This window comes from Crinia signifera, chromosome 8, assembly GCF_055691185.1.
Source record: "Crinia signifera chromosome 8, ASM5569118v1, whole genome shotgun sequence".
NCBI lineage: Eukaryota > Metazoa > Chordata > Amphibia > Anura > Myobatrachidae > Crinia > Crinia signifera.
Genome location: NC_139224.1, coordinates 117,219,055 through 117,243,894, shown reverse-complemented (window position 1 = coordinate 117,243,894; position 24,840 = coordinate 117,219,055). Strand labels below are relative to the sequence as shown.

Here is a 24,840-nt window from a genome sequence, read left to right as displayed (position 1 = left end):
GCTCCCTGGGAGAGGCGGGCTGCCAATTTTGTCAGTCCTGGGCCCCACAGTTTCTGATGGGAGCTCTGCCCCTAAGACTCAGGGGCATGTGTGCCCCATGCATATTGCACCCATTATAAATATGCCACTGGTTGCAGACTTCTGTAAAGTGGCATCACAGATCCAAGCATACAAATATGCAGTGGTTGTCGCAGATCCTTCAATATAATCAGTCGATCAAGTGACCATGTGATCGTGTAGAATGGCAGAGGGAATTATCATGCTGGCACCAAATTTTCTGCGTATGGGATGGAGATGCCCTGAAAATGATCACTACACTGCTTCATATTTGCTGCCATTCCCCATAATCTTCTCCAAGCACTCCTTGACTGTCAGTCACTTTGCAAAGAAATATTGGGTACTTGTGTATTAGCATAGCGTCCCTGTCAGAATCAGTGTAGTGTTCACGCAGCCAGCATAGATAGCGTAGTCAGTCAGAAGTAGCATAGTGTTCCCGCGGCCAGAGAGTCAGCATCCCTGTCAGTGACTGTGTAATGGCTGCAGGAACTGTCACAATGTGAATGTGTTCCTGAAACACCCCCACTATCCACGGCAGCCCGAAGCGTGGCGAGCGCATGCGTTACGTGTCCTTCCGACTTGTTCATACCCCCACTATCCACGTCGGCGTGGATTTGATTTTACAAAGTGTGGTGAGCTCAGTGAGCCACCGATCCCGAAGCGTGGTGAGCATAGCGAGCCCCGTGAGGGGACGCGGATTACTTCACATGTATTCCACGTCCCCTCGCAGGGCTCACTGAGCTCGCAACGCTTCGGGCTTGGTGGCTCGCTATGCTCGCCACACTTTATAGAATCAACTCTACGCCATCGTGGATAGTGGGGGAAAGCACAAGTTGGGAGGAAGCATATCGCGGCCCCTCGCGGGGCTCACGGCATGGATAGTGGGAGTTTGAAAAGGAGGCATTTGTCAGTATGTAACATGAAGCACTGACAAATGCCACCTTTATTGTGCATAAGACACACTTGCGGACACAGGCAGCCTACCACAATAATTACTGAGACGCAGGAGCGTCTGAGACGCATCTGCATCTCAGACAGCTGGAGCGCCTCTCCACTGGCGCCTGCATGATCCCCTCTCCGCCGGAGTCCACCAGGGCAGGGGATCTGGTGGTTACCGGCGCTGTGTGAGAGGCGCTCACTAGATTTGCCATGGACGAGGGGGAAAGAGCCATGGATGTCGGGGACAGAGCTATGGACGCTGGGGACAGAGCCAGGCTGCTGCAGAGTCCCTACGCTAACTACGCTAGGCAGCCATTGGGCTGCCATGGAGTCTCTACGCTAACTATGCTAGGCAGCCGTTGGGCTACGCTGAAAACATAGCTTAGCTGGTCGCCATGCTATTACACAATTACCAAATATTGCTTTGGTACCATGACCTCTGTGCAGTACAGCCGTGATACATGTACAGTAGGCCAATAAACACTTAACTTCATAAATATCGCCATTGCCTACATCTCTGAATAAAGCACTATGGCTAGCCATGGCTATTCTATTGTTCTCAGCTGCAATACAATACGTATTGCAGCTGAGAACAATAGAATAGCCATGGCTAGCCATGGGCAAAGGAGCAAAGATGAAACTTGCTCCTACTGTACTGTAGGTGCATCAACTTGTAACCATAATATCTGTCAGGTATAAAAGGCTCACCATAAAAAAGAAGCTAATGTATAATGCTGCAGTAGACAGCAGAATGCTTACATACCTGTCCCTTACTCACTGATAGTAATATATGTATTTTGGCTGGAACTGTCCTTTATGCAATATATTTCACCTGAAAGACATGGGAATTTAAGTATGTACCTAGCTCTAGGTTCCAGACCAGGGGTTAAAGTGGGGTGGAACAGAGTTCCACCACCTGTAATGATAAGGGGGAACTCCGTTCCACCTACACCACTGCAGAGGACAGTAACTACAAAAGAAAAGACTGTTCCAGCAGCATCCTTTTCCTAGCATGGCGTATGTGATGGCATGCTGTCTCCACAGTTGAAGTGAACAAGAGCGATAAGAAGCTGCTGGAAGGAAAGTGATAGATAAGTGTATAAAAAGCAGTTACGGTGGGCATTTTGTGTAAGGGGGTACTACTGCTGTGGGCATTATGTGTATAAGCAATTGTGCTGTGGGCATTATTTGTAAGCAACACTACTGTATGGAATACATGTATAAGAAATACTACTGTGTAGTGTAACTTGAATTAGGGGCACTGCTGTGTGTCATAATATGAATGAGGGAAAAAAATGATGGTGTAATATGAATCAGGGCCACTACATGTGGTGGAATGTGAATATGATTGTGCTTCTGTGTGGCATAAATTGAATCTGGGGTCTTATTGTGATGCCACTGTACCTTTTAGATTAGGTAGGGCACATATTTTATAGTTTGCAAGGGGTGCTGAAAACCCTGGCATGGGTTCCTCCTACTGGTTGGAGGGGGGAGGGGTGGTAAAAGGGGAAATTAGTTCCACCACCTCTCTCAGACAAATTAAAGCCCTGTTCAGGACTTTTTCAGGCTGCTCTGTTGAATGCCCTCTAGTCTCCAAGCGTTCACTGAAAAGTTACCTATTCAGGCTAGTTTATCAAATTCCGTAATTGCAAAAATAATCTACAGAAGCCTTTTTAATCTAATAACATCCCCACTGTACAGTGCTCAAGTATCTTCATATATTTTTCTTTATTCATTTCATATCCTCCTGACCCCTAGCCAACATTTGCTGTGTTGACCTCATCATACAGCCCTTTGCAATCTGGCTGGAACGTTATGCAGCAGATATATTGGGGGAAATTTACAAAAGGAAATTTGTAAAAAAAATAGGTGTATTTGTATCCAGAAATACACTTATTTTTGACATTTACTATCCCGAAAATACGGCAATTCGTATTCGTATTGATGTGCTATCAATACGAATACGAATTACCGTATTTTCGGGATAGTAAATGTCAAAAATAAGTGTATTTCTGGATACAAATACACCAATTTTTTACAAATTTCCTTTAGTAAATTTCCCCCATTATCTATTAGATTACACATGTCGTTGTGCATCAGTTACCATTCTCCCTATGGTTTGTAATCTTGCCTCTGTCTGTCTGTTATTGCCCAGTTTGTTCTCGCACTGTCGTTTCCAAAAGTCAAGCACACAGGAATATACTGCACTAAATAAGAAATAAGAAATATTAATAAAAGGATATGTCCATTGTGTGAAGTAGCACCGAGCAATATTTTTTTCTATGCATCATTTGCAGGTAAACGATAAGTGTGCAACCCTTTAATATGCCAAGAACACAGCTTAGAGCGTGCATTGTAAGTAAATTACTTCACTCTTAAACAATTTCCTTAAATGAAACATTTCTTAATTACACATACATTCAGTTTAGAATACATGCCAAAAGGAGATCCCTTGGCAGTTATACCAACTGGCATATATTAAGCAGCGCGGATCTAAAAATAGTTCCATTTTCCTCGGGGCATTGCTTGATAACGCTGTTCTTCATCCATACTTGTAGTTAAAGTGACAGTACTGGATTTTATGCACAGTTTACGGTTCTCAATTCAGGCCGCATTGTAACCTTTATCTTTTTTAAAGAACATTTTCATTTCACGCAGCATATTGAAATGATTGAGTTTTTTTTTCCTCTAAACCTAATACCGGTGTTTTACATTCTCAACACATCTAAAGTTATATATTCAGAGTAATCATTTTAATAGTGGTAAAATATATTTGCCAAACTATAACTGAAAAGTTAAGTTTGACTAAAGTAAGAACACCCCTCCCTTTATCCTTCTGTCTTTATTTTAACATCTACATCAGTTATTAGATGAATGTGCTTATAATTCTGTTCATTCTGAAGCTGTCATTTTTTTTTATATACTGATTGAGCTTTGGGAATAAAACAAGTTGGCAAGTTCTACAGAACAGTTTTATAATCTGCATTTCCATCAAAGGAGTTATGATATCTCATCTTTTCGAACAAATCTCTGCTGGAAAAAAGTAGACTGCAGAAGACTTATTTTCCTTTAAAGGAAGGGAAAAAATCTATTTCTGTATTGTAGGTAATTTTACTGGTGATTTCCGTAGAGTGGAGAATATGATGAATAGAGTAGTGACTGTGACAGTAATATTACTTGGATTTTATTCAATGTTCAATTTTCCGTAACATTACTTTAACTGGACACCTACCATCTATTCCTACATTTCTTCTTTATCATTACATACTTTTACATGGTGTTCCTGGATATTTCTCTTCTTACATTATTTTTCATTCTTTAGAATAACATAGTGAGTGCCATTTAATAACCACAGAAGAGGTTGGATATGAAGCACATTTAAATTCTGCAAATGCACCTTTTTCCACTGAGCACATACAAGGGGTTCACGCCTGTAAAAACCCAGGAACTTTTTGAAAGTTTGTGGATTTCGATGGAAATGTGAATGTTGGGAGGAGATTTAGGGCCTCATTTGGAGTTGCGGTGTTGGAGGCAAGGGCCTTGTGTTTTAGGCGTGGATAGTGGTGATGGAGTATTGTTACCAGCGCTACCTCCTTTAGCAGCCTTAGGGCCTGCTTCTGGTTCACTTGCAAAAGCAAATGATCTCTCTAATGGACAAAACCATGTGCACTGCAGGGGAGGGGGGGCAGATGTACATGTGCAGAGAGTTAGATTTGGGTGGAGTTTGTACTTCAAACTGATATCTATATTGCAGTGTAACAATAATGCAGCCAGTATTTACTCTGCACAGAAGCAAAATAACGACCCAAATGTTACTCTCTTCACATGCGTTGCATTTGACCCACCCACAGTGCACATGTTTTTTTTCCTTTAGAGAGAGAATTTGATTTTGCAAATGAACCAGAATAAGGCCCTTAATTTGTGTCACTGGGTCTTCCTCAGACCATACAGGTATATGTGGCAAGAAAGGATGGTTTTTGACAAGAAATTCACAGAGAAAATGGCTGCTGTGCCTTTTTCTGAGTGATTCTTTTGCAGCGCTGACTCCACAGAGGTAGGTAATTAAACAGGGATGCCATGTGTGTGGTTTGGGCCTCCTTGGACCCAGAGGTCAGTGGGCACTGCACATACAGTACAGTACTGCACCCATTTTAGAAATGCCAATGGGTAGAGGTGTATGTCGCTGACTGTGGCTGCATCTAAAGTAGTAGATCAGCTCACATCGGAGGCCATGTTCAGATAGAGAAACTACTGAGGTTAACCCCACAGCCATTGGGTTTCTCAGTAAGAATACTAATACTTACTGTCACATCAAAATAAGTCCATCTTGTTCCAATTTTTTTAGGAAAGCTACATCAATGATCAATCACCTCCTACAATAAATCTGCTCAGTGAAGCCTCTTTCAAATATTGTCATGAGTCAGGTGACAACAGCACATTTGTGTGCTTGAGTGTTTTAATTCCACAGGGATTTTAATAAATTAAATGAACTTTTATCAAATGCACTTGAAAAATTACAAAGTTGTCTCATTGAAAGTATGAAGATTGGAACGGTGACTAGCACCAAAGGAACGTTGTCCAAAGCTAATACAGATATGTCCATTTACATGTGACCTTTTGGTACTTGTTTCCTAGAACGGCCACAATCGCGGCCATCGTGTACCTTTAAGTTAAGGTACACGATGGCCGCGATGGACCCGATTTCCTTTGAAATCAGGTCTATTTTGCCGTCAAAGGGAAAATCGCGGGCATCGCGTCGGTCGGGACCATTAACATTGGCCCTGACGCGACCGACGCGATGCCCCCGATTTTGCCATAGGCTTCAATGTTAAAATATTTTTTAACATTGAAATCGGGAGCATCGCGTCGGTCTTGTGCCATTATAATGGCACAAGATGAGATGGACTTAATTAAGTCCATCTCACATATTAAAAAATGTGAAATGGGCCAATATGACCCATTTCACATTGTATATGGCCCCGTCGTCACCCCACAATTGACGTGAACCCGAAGCGTGGCGAGCGCAGCGAGGCCGCGAGGGGCGGCGCTGCGCGTCCTCCGACCTTTTCATTCCCCTACTATCCACGTCGGCGTGGAGTTGAGAATATATAGTGTGGCGAGCGCAGCGAGGGGACGCGTATACCTGAGAAGTTATACGCGTCCCCTCGCGGGGCTCGCTATGCTCGCCACGCTTCGAGCTCGGTGGCTCGCTGCGCTCGCCACACTATATGTTCTCAACTCCACGCCGACGTGGATAGTAGGGGAATGAAAAGGTCGGAGGACCCAGTGATGCGGGTGCCGGAGGCAGGCAGCTGACATCACCAGATGTCAGCTGCCCGCCATGTTCCCCTCCAGAGCACACACAAAGCTAAGACACCTGAGAGTGTTTTAGTTTTCCATGCACCTTCCACATAATTAGATGGTCGGCGACCATTGAATGATGTGGGTTTGGCCCTGAAGGCTGCGAATTAATGTTAATGCAAAAACATCCATTCGCAACCGTGCGGGGAGCCCTGTGTGTGAGGGGGGCAGACATTTCTGCGGGCAGCAGGTGGGATTTAAAAGACACGCAGTGCTGTGAACTTTGGAGCGCTGCGTGTTAACCAGAATCACCCCTATTGTTGCTAGCAGCAAGTGAATTTTTATTTAATGTACCTGTCACAATGGTTAAGATTTAATAGGATGAGAGATTCAGAAAGAGAGATTTGGTGAGAAATCTCAAGGTTTTTTTAAAGCGGCAATCATTTACACTGCAAAACCAGTTTGATTTTGTAGTGTAAAGGATTGCCGCTTTAAAAAAAAACCTGGAGATTTCTCACCAAATCTCTCGCTTTCTGATTCTTTCATCCTATTAAATCTCAACCAGTATGCCACACTATGACACTGGGACTAAAGGCCCCCATACACTAGGGCGACTTGTCCTTAGGACAAGTCGCCCCCGACTTCCCCCTGAGCTTCCCCGGCTGCTCCCCGGGGGAGCTTGATTAGATTGGCACTTGATGTGCCATTTTTTACATGTGATAAATCGTCTCGATTTATCACATGTAAAAAACCCGGGGAGCAGGGGGGGGGGGGCTACAGAGCAGGGCTGCCGGTGGGAGCAGGGGGGGCTGGGGATGCTGCGGGGGACACAGGCGGCATAGAGCCGGGCAGAGGGAGCCGGGAGCTGTCAGTGCTAGAAAAAAAGCCTATACAATGAATGGGCAGCCTGTGATTGGCTGAGCACTCTCTCAGCCAATTGCTGACTGGCTGAGAGAGCGCTCAGCCAATCACAGGCCGCCTATTCATTGTATGGGCTTTTTTTTTTTTATTCAGTACTGACAGCTCCCGGCTCCCCCTGCCCGGCTCTATGCCGCCTGTGTCCCCCGCAGCGTCCCCAGCCCCCCCTGCTCCCTCCACCGCCGCGCCGCCCCACTAGGTCCCAAGTCGGGTGGTCGGACGTGCAGCAGGTCCGACCACCCGACGCAGATCCGATGCGCACGGGACCGCGCATCGGATCTGAGGGGACATCAAAACTAGCCGATTTTGGTCCGATTTCGTCCAGATCCGACTGATCTGGCCGAAATCTGACCAAAATCGGCTAGTGTATGGGGGCCTTAAGGCAGCATGGTTTTCGAATGTGTGAATTTGCATGGACTGTGATGTGTAAGCTGCTGACCAGACAGACAGAGTTTCCGCAAATCCATATGCAACTCCCAAACCATGTAAAAGAATTTACTGTCTGCGCAATTGTGAGTAGGTCTGAGGCTTCCACTAATCTGCCACTGATACAAGCTGGAAATGGTCATCACTGATGTCACAGACCCTTCTCAAAAACACCTGGGCCCTTGTTGTCACTGCACTAGACCCCACCCCAAACTGATATTTAGGGATGGCAGGACTAAATAACATGACTTTTTATTTTTTTTTCCTCAACCCCTTCATTTACTGTGTGGATTCCCCTGTTAAGCTTTTATCACCCTTGTTTCACTAAGAAGTGGCCAGGATGAGGGAGATGTGGCTGGGGGGTTCTCGGCCGAAAATCGGGATTCTGAGATAACTTGCGGGAGAATATTCAAGTACGTCTTGCTCGTAAATACTCTAAATTGCAGGGGTGAGGCATGTGCCGTTTTACGAAGAACTTGAGTTCCGTACAGTTTTGAGATAGCATGCAACTTTGAATGAGGCCCAATTAATGCTCATCTCTGTTCTTAGCCTATTTTTGCAAGGCTGTTAAGTTGGGTAGACACATTTACGATCACTCTGCTAATCTGGTCAATGCCTACGATTAGCAGAGTAGCATTTCCCCAGCTTGATATGCTGTCTTCCTCCTCGCAACCCTGCACACACAGTACTAGAACTAGCTCAGTATGTACAGTATGGGCTTCAATGGGATCAGGAGTTTGGCCTGACATATATTAAACAGTAGATGAGATGCAACCTCCTGATCCCAGGAATTGTAGAAGTATTATAAGCCAATAATGCTCCTGCAATGGTGCATCATACTCACCTATACAATGGTTGGACCAATCACCCGATTTCAGGTCATAGATTGTTTAGGTGTGCACCCAGCTTTACTTTTGAACATTTGATATCAGCAGTAGCAATAACATTTTTTCATGATAAAGAGGACACCGATATACAGTAAAGTCTATTGTTTTTTTAAATCAACTTTATTTATATGGCAGATCTGGACTAACCACTTACTTTACCACATGTCAAAAGTATCTTCAACTACTATTAAAACACTCAAAACCTTTTCAAATTACAATTTCATTTGTTACAATAGTCGTCAGATTAGGACATCTGTAAGGTATTAAACATTGTCCTTGCTAAAATTATCTGATCTGTAACTCAATTTTGTAAAGCCCCCGTAACAATTTGTCATAAAAATAGTCCAATCAATGTCCAAATGTACACATTAAACATAAACCATTAATTTATCTCAATATAGCCAGTGACATGATTTCATTCAAGATTTATACTTCACCAGTGGTAGAGATGATAAATGAAAGATGTTAAAATGTAATAAAGTTTCGATTAAGAAGTAATCCCATTAATATTTTAGTGTGATGATAGCAACGCGACTGGAGAAGAGGACAGATTTCCTTTTTAAATTAAGTTGGACTCGGGTGGCAAGGATTCCTGTAGACTGACAAAACATTTTTCATAGAGATGGTCTCTGGATTGCCACTCAGCCATAATATATAGATTTTTTTTTATTGCTCATAAATGTAATTTTTATTTCACAATTCATAATTCCACAATCTCCACTCCACATGCAATGCCGTCAACGTATATGGTAACTAAGTAGTTCCATTTTTTTTCTCTGTTCATTTTCTGTTGTCTGAAGAAATCATATTTTCCAACGTAAATGTCATTATGATGAAGGGTTTGATGCTGATGACGAGGAGAAGGACATAGACATTATTGAGTATTCTAAAGAGATTTGCACAGATCCCTTCAGATTACAAATGTTTTGTAAAATGCCATTCCATTTACTGTGCAGGGTTTTTCATAATACAGGTTTGTGTATTCCAAATAACTGCTTATCACCCTCTGCAGCAAGGGTCCTTAGCGTTGTATTTCTGCACTTCTAGTATGGCAAATATTTACTTTAAAATAAAAGTACCATTCGGTGTCTTCATATTTTTACCAAAGTATATTTTTACCAAATTATATTTATATCACAGTATTTAATGCTGTTTAATGCATTTATCAATTAACACAGCCTGTTGCTATATTTTTAAACATAACAAATTTTAGTTTTTATGTGTATAACTTATTATTCCTAGAATATAAACTATAAATATTTTGATCTTTTTGCCTGGTCACTTGTTGCTGTGGCCCCCTTTTCCATCTCTTTTCCCATCTCTTTCTCCCACTCTCCATTCCAGAGTGGCTCTGTCTAGGGCCTTGATGGCTAACATTGACACTCCAGCTGTTGTTGAACTACACATCCCAGCATGCTCTGCATCAGATTTAACATGGCCAAATAGCAAAACCGAAGCAGAGCATGCTGGGATGTGTAGTTTAACAATAGCTGTGTCAAGGTTAGCCATCAAGGGTCTAGGGCATTGAATGCTTAACAATCAATGATCTAACTAGTGCTTAGCAGTGACGGCATGAAACCATTAACAGAAAATTAATGATAGTTTCGCCCATCGATTTTCATCCATGTTCTGTCACAAGACAGGTACTGGGAAAGGACTTGGTCGGTTATGTCAAGGCGTGGAACTAAGGTTTGTTTCTCTGGCACCAGAGAAGAAAAAAAAAGTCACTCCAGGCTCTCTGCTATCGATGGCACAAACCCATTGGATCTCTGCCATTGATGGCAAAACTATTTTGTCATTGTACACTATCGATGGCCATTCCTAGCACTGTCGATCACCATGTCAAGTATCTGCTCTGGTCAACTCCCAGGTAGGTTATTTTTCTACTGGAGGGTGATGATCAAGCTCCCCTCTGTCCTGCAGAACATAGGGGTTACAGTTCCGCAGCCAGTATGTGTGATATACGTTGATTGAGTCCTCACTACTTGTACCCAAGCTGTAATGTGTATTGATCTGTGGCGCTCTTTATTTGTACTGTATTTTTGTTATTTATTCAATGTTATGCCAAGTTTTGTTTCCCTGTATTGTTCCTTTGTACGGCGCTGCGAAACACTTGTGGCGCCTTATAAATAAAATTATAATAATAATAATAATAATAATATACCTGGCTGAGTGATTGGTATTTGTAGGCAGCTGTCAGCAGGGGCAGTTCCTTTAACAGGCACGCCTCTATTTATGTGGTGTTCTTTGCACTAGATGGACTTCATACATTATTTTGTTACTTTTGAAGTTATAACAAGTTGTTTCAGGTAAATGGATCATAAACTGTGCTCTTCTGAAGTCTTCTTTTCAGAGGGGTCTTGCTATTGTGTGAGATCCTTAGCTGAGCATATGCATCTTTGAGTAACCTTGAGTAATCTCTGAGTATAGACGATTCAGATTTCCATGCATCTCAGCCACATAACCACATGCACTCTGTGTGCAGAACTGGGTGGCAACTGTTTTGAAGTGGTCTTTTTTTGTAGACAGAATTGTGGGCTATTCAGTGGTGAGTATATGTAGAGATGACTTTCGAGATTTTGAACCAAGGATAGAGCAGGTTCAAATGTGCCTTGATAACAATGAAAGGCTACTTTCCCAAGTGCATGGATAGGTAAGTAGTACAGCTGTGTTTAGCCACTTCTGACTACATGCAGAGATCAGCATTTATTTCCGAGCATAAATGCAGCTGCATTCCTGACCAAGTAAGGTGCAACTCTTCAGCTGGCCATACATCAGAACTACCTGTATACGACCTTATGGTATGCTGGTCGTAAGTGTGATCGAAAAAGCGATTGCGTGTGCATTAAAAGCACATACTATACGTTTTGTTTAAAACCGCAAAGAAAGCCAATGGATAAGGCAGCAAGCATGATCTGAGGGTCAAACTCTCGACCCGGCGACCACGCATCATACCGATATTCCTCACGATGTGCACACACTTCATTGCATTATCCCTTGAAATTGTTTGTACCTCAGGGCAGAAGTTCCTTTGCCTTAGTTTGTGCTTTTTGCTGTACAGATGATTCTTCATACACTATTGCTGAAGTCGTGCCAAATATCCCTGCTTATATGATACCTCTCAACTGTCCTGAGTCCAGCTATTTGTAGACTGTTCTGCTGTTCCACCCTAGGGACGCAGTGTCATAGAGTTGTGGAACCAAAGCAGCAGTGATCACTGAACAGATGCCATGCTCATGCACACAGAATCTAGAAGTGAAGGGAGCTGGGGGCTGCTCAGGAGCGCTGGTCACGCCCCCAAAATGACAAAAATGGGTGTCATGGTGCTATGCCACTCCCCCTCCTTCAAAGAGTCTACCCATCCAAAGCCCCTCCCCTCTTTGAACAATGCTGCACCATAGGCCAAAGTTGTGAGTCTGAACCTGTATATGGAGTGCAACGATACAACAGCCCATGGATATTTTTTATATCATTCAAATGACCTTGGGCTTTGTATACAGATTCAGTCACACCCAGATATGCAAGTGACACATATCAAATTAAAAAGATGCTACTTGGCGCCACTCACAAGCCCGCCCCATCACGCAATGCTTGGCACATTGAGATGAGTGTATGAGGACACATCTTTAAATATTACTTACTCTGGGGGTACAAAGGGCCTGATTCAGACCTCCTCACTAGGCTGCATATATTCACTGCCTAATGAGCAGATAAACAACACCCCGCCGAACGGACGCCCCTCCCCGCCAAGCGGGATGTGTACGCTAACACATCCGCTCACGTGTGGCCACAAGGAAGAGAAGTCATTCAATGGCAGCTCACCTTCAAATTATATTTCTAGCCATCGCGCTAAAAATTAAGTTTATCCTTTTCAGAAGCCCGCTATCCACCGAATTGTGGGCAGGCACTGATGTCATATGACATCAGCCGCCCGCCCAGAGGATGCATGGGTATGCCTGCATTTGCAGATGTATGCCCAGCGTTTCCATGGTCACACCCACCATTTTTGTGGGCACAGCCATAAAACAATTGGTGATCCCCTGCATTCGCCCTTGCCCACTCATCCTGTTGCAAACGCCCCAGCGGATGTGAAACTCGCCAAAGGTGTTCGTTCCTGGGGTTTGCACATGCGCATATTTGTGCATGTGAAAAACCCCACCATCGGGACTGGGGGTGAATTCGGACCTGAGTGACCAGGTATGATTCGCCCCCAGATCGTGCTAGGTGTGGAAGCCTCTAAATTGCTGATCTACTGTACATGGAGTGCCAAAAGGAAGTGGTTGTTTATGCTGTGTTATGCCTACTTTAAATGTCTCCTCTCAGGGAGAAGCCGGGAGCGGAGACTCTATGCAGCTTTTACAGGGGTGGGGCTTACAGTCATTAGGCCCCACCCCTTTCCTGTAAATGCGGTGATTCACGGCTCTTTGGGGAGGGTCTCCAAACAGCCGCGAATGCCGGTATTTAACCGTTAGAGGGAGGGGTGCTGATGCAGGGCCCCATTAAATGTGGGAAGCTTGCCCACTCTTCTGTGTGGCCGGGAGGGGGACCCGATTTTCAGGGCCCTCCCGGAATGGTAGGTAAGTATGGTGTTATGTCTTTCACATAATAATGGTAATATTTATCTATTGCATACTGTGAAAAGAATAGAGCGTCCATGGGGCTTGTACAAAAATATCTGCACTACTTCCATATACAGTGTCACAAAGCCTAGACGATATGACTGACAATTTCTTTTAACATAAAAAAAAGATACTACATAGAAGTGCATGAAACAGATAAGAAGGTCACGCATTTGCGTGCATCTCTAATCAGCTTGTGCCTTTTAGGAAAGAAAATGGCAATTACTGTAAGTGACAAACAAGTTGGATGTTTAACATGGAGATACAGCTGACAACAGGTTATTCCTGCATCAGCTTGGCAGGAGTTTCCTGTCACTGTTCTCAGCTGTCTGTGGTTCCCGCTGCTTTCCACTTTGTAGCTCTCAGTATGCTGTTCCTGCTTGCCTCCATCTTCCTCCTTATATAGTGACCCAATCCGCTTCATATGCAGCCCTGTCTTCATTAACATAACTGCACGTGTGGACGGATGAGCAGCACATTATCTCAAGAAATAGATTCTTCTGCTCAGAACAGTTCAATAATATAATTGTGTACAGGTTATTTCAGGTAACAAGTTACCCCCAGTTGTGGCATGGCACCGCTGGCTGTTAGAGCCCAGTGCTGGTTAATTTCCCCCACTGTGTGTTCGTCTCCCATCAACATTCTGTATTGTAGGGGTAACATGCTAATTCTATGTTGGAACTTTGTGCATGCCTCCATTCTCCTCTTTAAAGGTTGACTATAGGTCTTCCCCATGCAGACATGTCCACACTAGCATAACAATTACATTACTGCTCCTTCACAGATTCAGCAAACACTCTACTGCAATATTCTGTGCTTCTGTGCTTCTGTGAACATCCTAAAATATCTCTCCTCATCCTCTTTAAAAAAAGAGCACACACATACAGTATGAGCAAATAACAAAGTAGGATGGGAAAAAAAATACTGCTAGAAGTCTAGCTCAACACACACACTCACACACCCACACACAAACTCACACACACATATACTATGTAAGCCCGCTCTAAGCAAATGTTTGGAAAGCTAGTAGATGTAGTTTCACTCACTACCAACAGATGGCAGTGTTTTGGTGCCACACGTATAATATATATATATATATATATATATATATATATATACACGTTTTGGGGGCGGACCGGCACTCAATCACCTCTGGTGCTTTGATCCAGTGCCTTCCAAGACAATGGGTAAGGTGTGGAAAAAATGGCGGCACTTGGAGACTTGTAGTAAAAAACAACTCGTTTTATATATTCATGGTGCAAAAAGATACCGACGTTTCGGGGAAGACCCCGTTTTCAAGGGGTTTGTATTTCTGCACCTTGAAAACGGGGTCTTCCCCGAAACGTCGGTATCTTTTTGCACCATGAATATATAAAACGAGTTGTTTTTTACTACAAGTCTCCAAGTGCCGCCATTTGTTCCACACCATATATATATATATATATATATATATATAAATATATATATATATATATATATATATATATATATATATCTATATCATATGCGGATTGCCGGCACTCAGCTCCAGAAAAACACTTTGTGGGCCCCGTGCAGCTTAAGCTGTTTGAAAAAAGCCTGAAGTAAAGGCTGAAACGTTACAGAAACGCTTGTCTGTTTGTTTCATTCATTTGAAGTCCCCAGTGCCGCGGCCATCGACTGTATATATATATATATATATATATATATATATTACCCAATAATCCACCACACACTGAAATTATAGGTCAATTATTATCAAATAAAATTGGCTGCCTCACCACAGTGTCCCTCGAGGGTTAAGGGACTAAAACAGTGTGTGTTGTGTGTGTATATATATATATATATATATATATATATATATATATATATATATATGTAGTGTATTAGGCTGGCACTTCTCCTCTTTTAGTGTTTTTTAATGCCAGGTGCCTTCAGCAGGGGTACAGCAGGTAGATGTCCCAAATATACAGGGGGGATAGCAGCGGCACTCAGGACTTATCTCGATGAAAAAAAGACTAGTAGCCGATAGCGGTGACGTTTCAGCCCTTACGGGCTTTTATCAAAACAGCTTACATGTAAGGGCTGAAACGTCACCGCTATCGGCTACTAGTCTTTTTTTCATCGAGATAAGTCCTGAGTGCCACTGCTATCCCCCCTGTATATATATATATATATATATGTGCATATATATATATATGTGTATATATATATATATATATATATATATATATATATATATATATATATATATATATATATATATATATATAAAAAACTTTGTTTTAGGCTAGGCACTCCAACTCAAAGTAGCATATTCCCAGGTGCCTTCCGGATCCAATAGGTAGTGTGGTTGCAGCAAGGTACAGACAGACAGCGGCACTCAATGGGTTTTCAAAATGGTGTATATTGTATAGAGTTACAATATACACCGTTTTGAAAACCCATTGAGTGCCGCTGTCTGTCTGTACCTTGCTGCAACCACACTATATATATATATATATATATATATATATATATATATATATATATATATTAGACACTAAACATTGGCACTCACCTTCCTAGTTTTGGGATGCCCTATTATTTAAATGGAAATTGCAGGGGCTCTGCACCCACTAATTAACTAATATTAATAAACACTGGAGATTTTTTTCATGTATTGATCAATGCATTTAAGCCTGCAGCCCCCTTCATGGGACCCCACTTTTCTGCAGGACCTAACACTATTGCTTAAAATTATTACAAAAACCATAGCTATCACATTCATGTTGGATATCAGGCATGCAATCTGGTCTTTTGCTCACAGAATACTATGCTTTAAAAGGTGATGCAGGTACCAACACACCTGTTGCAAAGCATCTAGGGAAAGGGTTAACATAAGCTATGGAAAATAGGTTAAAACAGGGTGCATGAGAAAATGTGACCACAATAAGACTAATTAATATAGGAATCTAATAAACAATATACACTAAACATTGGCCCTCACCTTTCCTAGTTTTGGGGTGCCCTATGGCTTGTGACCACATTGTATTATTAATGAATTGCTATTAATATTATATACACAAATACATATATATATATATATCACACACACATATACAAATAAAACACAAAACAAGTATGCACATCATTATCACTAATCATATATCATTCTTTATAGTATTTAACCCTATGTATCGTAGTGTTGTAGGTGTGCATATCAAAAACTAAGCCACTATATTATATTCAGTCTGAAAAAAAAATGTTATCCTGAACATTCATATATTCTGAGAACTCTGCGTATTGTACCATTTTTTTTAAAATGTCTATGTTATCTAGTAATTGTTTAAACATAATGCCACTGTACTATCAAAAGGAAAGGTGAGTTAATGGCATTTGCAAATGTCAGAGATTATCTTAGCACACTTATTACAGTTTATAAAAGTTGGACCAAGGCATTCTATTACAATTATTTCTACCAAAAGTGGTTATCTGAAGAAATTGCTAATTATCTGCAAATGACAGCAGGAGAATTTTGTTAACAAGTTGCTAAAAATGCACAGTTTATGGAAGCCCCCTAAAGGCAGGCACTGGGAATGCATGCAACATATAAAACATTATGGGGGAAATTTACCAATATGAAAAACCTAGTTTTTCGTATTGGTATTTTCCCTACGACTGCATACGACTGTTTAAGTCGTATGCAAAGTCGTGTTCCGGAGGATCAGTTACAAAGCAGTCATATACGACTGCTTTGTAACCCTCCGATGGTGTAATGATTCGTATTAGCGGCCGTATATACGGCCGCTAATACGAATTATTTCTAGCAGTCTGCACGGATCAGTCAGATCCGTGCAGGCTGCATGGTGTAAAAAAAAATAGAAAAAATAAATAAATAAAAAAAAAACCGGCGTGGGGTCCCCCCCACAGCCGAAACCAGCACCAGGCTAAAGGAGCCGGGGCCGGTAATTAAAAATCAGGGAACCCGACAAATAGGGGTTCCCCGATTTTTAACAACCAGCCCCAGGCTCCAGGTCCGGGGCTGGTTCCCAAAATACGGGGGACAAAATGAGTAGGGGTCCCCCGTATTTTAAGAACCAGCCCCAGGCACAACCAGCCGGCAGGGTAATGTCACAGCCGGGGGACACTTATAATATAAGGTCCCGCGGCCAAAACATTCTCCCTACCGACCAGTCAGCCTGGCCAGGGGCCCTGGGGGAGTGGGGACCCCCCCAATGAAGGGGTCCCCCCCCTCCAGGACTTACCTGACCAGGCTGAAGCCTGGTGCTGTCCTCGATGCCCCTGGGCGGTGGGCATCGAGCTGATAAATGGTGTAAAAAAAAGATGAACCTATTGTTTTTTACTGTGGCACTACAAGTGCCAGCAAGCCTCCCCAGCAAGCTGGGACTTGGAGAACCACAAGTCCCAGCCTGCTGGGCATTAAAGGGCCCACTGGCGCTTGTAGTTCTACAGTTAAAAAAATAGTGCACAAAACACACTGACACACTTTTAAAATAAAACTTTATTACACACAAAGCCCACACATACTAATACTTACCTATCTTCTTCCCGTAGGTCGCCCTGGTCCTGTGTCGGCGTCTTCTGGTCCTGTGTCGTCTTCTTCCTCCATGTCGACCGTCGCTGTCGCTGTCCGGATCCGACGAAATCCATTTGGGAAGCTGTGGAAGGAAACCATACTCACCTGTCCCAGCGCGACGTAGTCCAGGTAAGGGTCTTTGCAAAAAAACAAAACGAACACCCCGAAACCAGACCGGACTGACGGAGACGCACGTGTGTTTGTTTACATCGTGCGGCTCCGCCTCCCGAATGCCGCTATTGGCCGCCTTGCGGCCTAGCGGCTCCTGATTGGCCGCTAGGCCGCAAGGCGGCCAATAGCGGCATTCGGGAGGCGGAGCCGCACGATGTAAACACCGTGCGTCTCCGTCAGTCCGGTCTGGTTTCGGGGTGTTCGTTTTGTTTTTTTGCAAAGACCCTTACCTGGACTACGTCGCGCTGGGACAGGTGAGTATGGTTTCCTTCCACAGCTTCCCAAATGGATTTCGTCGGATCCGGACGGCGACAGCGACGGTCGACATGGAGTAAGAAGACGACACAGGACCAGAAGACGCCGACACAGGACCAGGGCGACCTATGGGAAGAAGATAGGTAAGTATTAGTATGTGTGGGCTTTGTGTGTAATAAAGTTTTATTTTAAAAGTGTGTCAGTGTGTTTTGTGCACTATTTTTTTAACTGTAGAACTACAAGTGCCAGCGGGCCCTTTAATGCCCAGCAGGCTGGGACTTGTGGTTCTCCAAGTCCCAGCTTGCTGGGGAGGCTTGCTGGCACTTGTAGTGCCACAGTAAAAAACAATAGGTTCATCTTTTTTTTACACCATTTATCAGCTCGATGCCCACCGCCCAGGGGCATCGAGGACAGCACCAGGCTTCAGCCTGGTCAGGTAAGTCCTGGAGGGGGGGGACCCCTTCATTGGGGGGGTCCCCACTCCCCCAGGGCCCCTGGCCAGGCTGACTGGTCGGTAGGGAGAATGTTTTGGCCGCGGGACCTTATATTATAAGTGTCCCCCGGCTGTGACATTACCCTGCCGGCTGGTTGTGCCTGGGGCTGGTTCTTAAAATACGGGGGACCCCTACTCATTTTGTCCCCCGTATTTTGGGAACCAGCCCCGGACCTGGAGCCTGGGGCTGGTTGTTAAAAATCGGGGAACCCCTATTTGTCGGGTTCCCTGATTTTCAATTACCGGCCCCGGCTCCTTTAGCCTGGTGCTGGTTTCGGCTGTGGGGGGGACCCCACGCCGGTTTTTTATTTATTTATTTATTTTTCTATTTTTTTACACTGTAGCCTGCACGGATCTGACTGATCCGTGCAGGCTAAAACGCAAATAGAACAGGAAAATGGTGTTCTATTTTCCTGTCGTATTTGCGTGGGTGTTTCACACCACTAAGCAGCCGTATTTTCAGTACGGCTGCTTAGTAAATCAGAAACCACCATTCTTTTGAATGGTGATTTCTGTCGTATCCTATCGATGGTGTAGGGCATTCGTATTTGTAACTACAAATACGAATGTTCCATCTTTAGGACTACGAATTGTTGTATTTTTGGGATTGTAAATCCCGAAAATACAAATTCGTAAAAAAAAGGTGTATTTCTCCCTACGAATACACCTTTTTTCTACAAATCCATTTTGGTAAATGTCCCCCTATATGTCCATTATATAGCTTCATCTTTATAGACCAGATGGTAAGTTATGGTAGTTCTGTGTTGATTTTTATTATAGCTTATTTTGCAAATGCTTGACTTGATGATGTATTATACAGTTATCTTTAAGAGTATGTTATTGGTTTTATGTCTGTTGCAAGGTAAAATGGTTTATTGGCAATCAGTGTTAATATCTGATTAACATATTTTATTTTAAAAAGCACTTGTCACTGATTTTTGCAATTAAAGAAATGTTGAATTTTCAACACTGACTTCTCTAAACAAATAATAAGAGATTAAGGGGGAAATTTACTAAGATTTGAATTGTATTTCACATGGGATGTTGCTATGGACAACCAATCGGAAACTACTTCTCATTCTTTTAGCACCCTCTAGAAGATAATAGATAGTATCTAATTGATTGCCCATAGCAACATTTCATGTGAAATACAACTCACAACTTAGTAAATGTCCCCCTAAGTGTATTTAAAGTGTAGTCAAATCTATTTAAATAAATGATGTTAAATCAGAATGGTGCATGTGCTTTTTGCTGACATCCACTAGATATGTCCACATTTCCACTTGTCCATCGTAGAATAATCCCTAAGGGGGAAATTCGAGGTTTTACCCACAAAAAGCATGTGATATAATGTGTAATGGGCATCACAGTGTGAGGCGTAACATGTAATGGGCATTGTGGTGTGTGGCATAACATGTATTGGACATCACAGTGTTGAATAACATGTATTTGGCATCACAGTGTGAAGCATAATGTGTAATGGGTATCATGGTGTGTGGCATAATGTGTAAGGCATGTCAAGGGGAGGGGCTGGGGCAGGTCAGTGGGTGGGCTGTGGGTGGCCACTGTCCGGGAATCTCTCAACACAAAGGTGGTAACCCTATGGGAGATGTAGTTCTCCCTGCTGCTGCCCCCGGTGAGGTACCAACTTAGCTGGCTAATACTAGCTAATGTACAAACCTGGCTAACTACTGACTATCTGCTTGTTTACTAACCTGTCTAATTACTGACTATCTGCTTGTGTACCAACCTGGCTAACTATTGAATTTCAGTTTGTGTAACAGCTTTGCTCACTACTATATTCTTGAGTACTGTCCTGGCTAACTACTAGCTGCTCAGTTGTGTTACTGGCTTTGCTAATTAATGATGGCCAACTATTGCATCAACCTGGCTAACTATTGATTGTCCACTTGCGTACTGACCTGTTTAACTACTGATTATACACCTATGTACCGTCCTACCTAAATACTGACTATCTGCTTGTGTATTGCCCTGGTTAACTACTGACTGTCTCCCTGTTAAGTTACCTGCCTAGCTGCTGACTATTTGCTTGTGTTCTGACCTGCATAATTGACTATCATCTGTGTACTTACCTGCCTAGGTACTGACTATCCACTTGTGTACTGACCTGCCTAACTACTGACTATCCACTTGTGTACTGACCTGCCTAACTACTGACTATCCCCCTGTGTACTGACCTGCATAACTACTGACTATACCCTTGTGTACTGACCTGCCAAGGTACTGACTATCCGCTTATGTACTGACCTGCTTAACTACTGACTATACCCCTGTGAACTGACCTGCCAAGGTACTGACTATCCCCCTATGTAGTGGCCTGCGTAGCTACTGACTATCCTTTTCTGTACTGACCTGCCTAACTACTGCCCACGTGTACTGACCTGCCTTGGTACTAACTATCAATTTATGTACTGACCTGCCAAGCTACTGACTATCCCCCTGTATACTGACCTGCCTACCTACTAATTATCTGCTTCTATACTGACCTGCCTAACTATTGACTATGCCCCTGTGTACTGACCTGCCCAGGTGCTGACTATCAACTTATGTTCTGACCTGCCTAAGTACTGACTATCCCCCTGTGTACTGACCTGCCTAACTACTGACTATCCTCTTCTGTACTGGCCTGCTTAACTGCTGACTATGCCCCTGTGTACTGACCTGCCCAGGTGCTGACTATCAACGTATGTACTGACCTGCCAAACTACTGACTATCCCCCTGTATACTGACCTGCCTACTTACTGACTATCCACTTCTGTACTGATCTGTTTACTATACTTACTATTAATCTGTGTACCTACCTGCCTAACTACTGACTACCTGTTTCTCTACCTGGCAGTTGGAAGATATGTAGTTGTTTGTTTTATTAATTAGACATGGCAATATTTTTAATGCACTTTTGTGTCTGAAACACACCATTTTGCAATGCAAGCAAATACAGTACATTTATGTTTTTTCTCTGCAGGGTAAATGGTGGCTGCTCTTGCATGTATCCCACACGTTAGACAACTTTATTTTTACACTGTAATTTAGATTTCAGTTGGAACACAACAATCTGACACGCTACATCTGCCCCACATGCAGTTCAACATTGGTTTTGCCCATTTGTATACCTTTTGTCTTTGCTAACAAAGCTGAACCAGGTCCTTTATAATTTACATTATAATATAGATAATAATAACTATTTTGTTACAAAAGCTGATATTTTAAACCATTTACTGGATTACTTTACGTGCTACTGTTTGTTTTTGTGTGAGTTTGCTATGTTGTATTTATGCTTAATTTTATATATTTTATATATATATATACCCTTCAGTGGTGTTTTTTTTTTTTTAGGGAGCGCTCCCAATAAAAAAAAAATCGCCTAGTGGGAAGCGCTCCCTAAAAAAAAACCCCACCACTCTCTCCCCAGGTCCGGACATAGGGTTACCAACTCATCCCTTTAATTCGGGACACATATTAATTACACAGGTTCTGTGGCAGTTTAAAACCAGGTGAAATGGAGTCTTGAAGTGTGGCAGTTTAAAACCAGGTGAAAGCCAGCCACAGAACCTGTGTAATTAATATGTGTCCCGAATTAAAGGGTTGAGTTGGTAACCCTATCCGGACAGCGTCGCTGAACTGTCAATCAGCCGCTACCCAGCCCTGCCCCCGCTGTCGGGCTGAATATATTTCTTTGTGAGTAACTTTTTAAATTTTCTTTGTCATTTCTAAGGGAATGCCATTAGACCCATTGCCCTGAGGGCAGTTTCTGCAATTGCCAAAGCCATTCCGGGGTTTCCAATTTTGGCTACTGGTGGAATTGATTCAGCAGAGAGTGGTCTGCAGTTTCTTCACAGTGGTGCTTCAGTATTACAGGTAAGAATAATGGTCTATTTATAAACACCTAGATACCAGTCTGTCAAAATGACAGAGCTAATGGGAGCAGGGGCTCTATCATATTGGGGTGGAAGTGTGCATGTGTGCGCTCCATTATGGAGCTCTGCCAACCATTATCTAGTGGCTGCTGCTGCACTATACAGGTGAGGAGCAATGTTAGCCCTATATTGTACTGGACTGCTTACTGTAGACATTGTACATAAATGTAAATAGATAAATTTAATTATGTCCTTTAAAAATGTAGCGACGTACAGATGGAGTCACGTTCACCAGAACAGGGATGCACGAGAGTCTCAAACACTCGCGTGTCCATTGCTGCGAATAGGTTGCTGAGAGCCACTCATATGAGAACGGCACCATTTGTAGATAAAGGTGTTTCCCACCCTTATATTATGTATTGCTCCATTAGTGATATTGTGGGTTCTAATCACTGAAATACCTCAAAGGAATTGAATCACTGGGATTTCATTTTTTCTTTAGTACATCCCTCCCATATTGAGTTATGTGTAAGTAATGTACTGCTAGTGTGACAGATTACTGCTTCCTAGCAGCAGGGCCGGATCAAGGGAATAATGGGCGTGGAAAGGAAAATGTTCAAGGGCCTATTATGAGAAGTGAAGGAGATGAGGCCAATGAATGTAGACCCTAAACACTATACGCCCCAATGTCTCCATAAATATATACAAGTTATGATTTATGGCCAACCATGTGGCCAGCTGGTGTCTAATTATCATGCTGTCATGATGATGGGCCTATTTTTATTTGGAGACCTGGAGCTCCATTTGCACCATTGTTAATCTGCACTTTACCATACATTTAGGAGCCCCATTCCCATACCTCCTAGCATTTAAAAGTATGTAAAGATAGAGCCATCCTCATCTAGCCCTACTGTATTGTTCTACAGTATGTATTGTATTGCAGCTGAGAACAATAGAGGATAATAAGCCTTGGTGAGCCATGGCTCTCCAGAGAAGGCTAGTTGAAGAAGGCTCCACCTGTAATGAGGACTCCTCTAGTTCTGGATGGCGGCTTATCCTGTGAACACATGGTCACCTGTGCAAAACCTCTTTCCTCTAGAGAGGACTCTTTCACAATAAACACATTGTTGACACAAATGGGTACATGGAAAATGCAGGCCTGCAGTGTCACCAAAAGAATCTATAAATGTTACCATTTGAAACAGTCACATTACATCTCGCTGAATTCTGGTAGCAACATAATAACTTGCATTCATTCTCACACATTTGTGACCTCTAACTTGCCAAGACGCACCCCACCCCCTGAGCGAGAGGTAAATATTTCATGATGAAGCTTGCAGCTTCTCCGAGGTTGCTGCACTGTACTTCAGCTTAATACATACCTCTGGAGCTTATAATGAGGCGATAAGCGCTGATTATCATAGGGTTTAATGTGACATGCAATGCATACAGTGAATATTTAACCAGGTCATTATTACTTATTTCCATAATTGCTTGATATAATATCTCCCTCAAGGTGCCATTTATGGACCTGCTAAATGCTTGATACAGTGTAAGCATTTCATTAAAGTGTGAGGGGCAGCATTAAATCTTCCACTGTCTTAAAGTAAACACTGTTCCGATGCTATTTATACACCACTTGAGCCTCAATTATGATGTGTGCTTGATCTCCCATCAATGCTCCTAGATGATCATTCACCCTTCACACAGGTGCCTGCATGTACTCTGCTCTCAGTAAACATCACATCAAGTCAAACTAAAGTACCTCCCGCTTTACAACTTCCGCTTTAAATCCGCACTTCCCTATTTGATCATGACAATTAAAATGCATTAAGTTTGTCTTTAATCTGTGTCACTTTGCATTTTTGAATCTGTTCTTTATAATGGATAAAGAGCTCCTCCCTGCTGACTGTAAGGTAAACCTAAATCTCTGCCAGGTGGTAGAAATATCACATCTGTTGGCAAAGTATATAGGGCTGTGTCACATGGCTGAACTACAGCTATGCAGGAATGGAACAGCCGAGGTACTCAGAGGATAACAATGACACATGTGTGACGCCAGTAGTTCCCGCCATTGATATTGCACAGAAGCACAGCAGGTGGTCTACACTAGAGGCGGGACTTCCATTGGTGCAGCAGGTGCAGTGCACCGGACCCTTGAGGGCTAAGGGGCCCACTGCTGTTCCTGTCACCCTCTTCCTATCACCCATTGTTTTTCCCTGTCTCTCACTGCCTTCCCCTTCATCTCCCTGTCACACTCTGCGTCTCCCTGTCACCCACTGCCAACATGGCAGTCCTAATTCTCTCTGGTTCCACTACTATACATTGAAATTAATG

At 43.0% G+C, this 24,840-nt stretch overlaps 1 protein-coding gene across 1 annotated transcript in view; it reads left to right on the top strand.

The window, feature by feature from the left end:
• The window catches only part of DPYD (dihydropyrimidine dehydrogenase), a 1,077,189-nt gene that overhangs the window by 836,746 nt on the left and 215,603 nt on the right, over window positions 1-24,840 (top strand). The window contains exon 19 of the mRNA XM_083157059.1: window positions 22,362-22,504. Coding sequence (XP_083013185.1) covers window positions 22,362-22,504 — 143 coding nt within the window. The remainder of the gene's footprint in view (window positions 1-22,361; window positions 22,505-24,840) is intronic.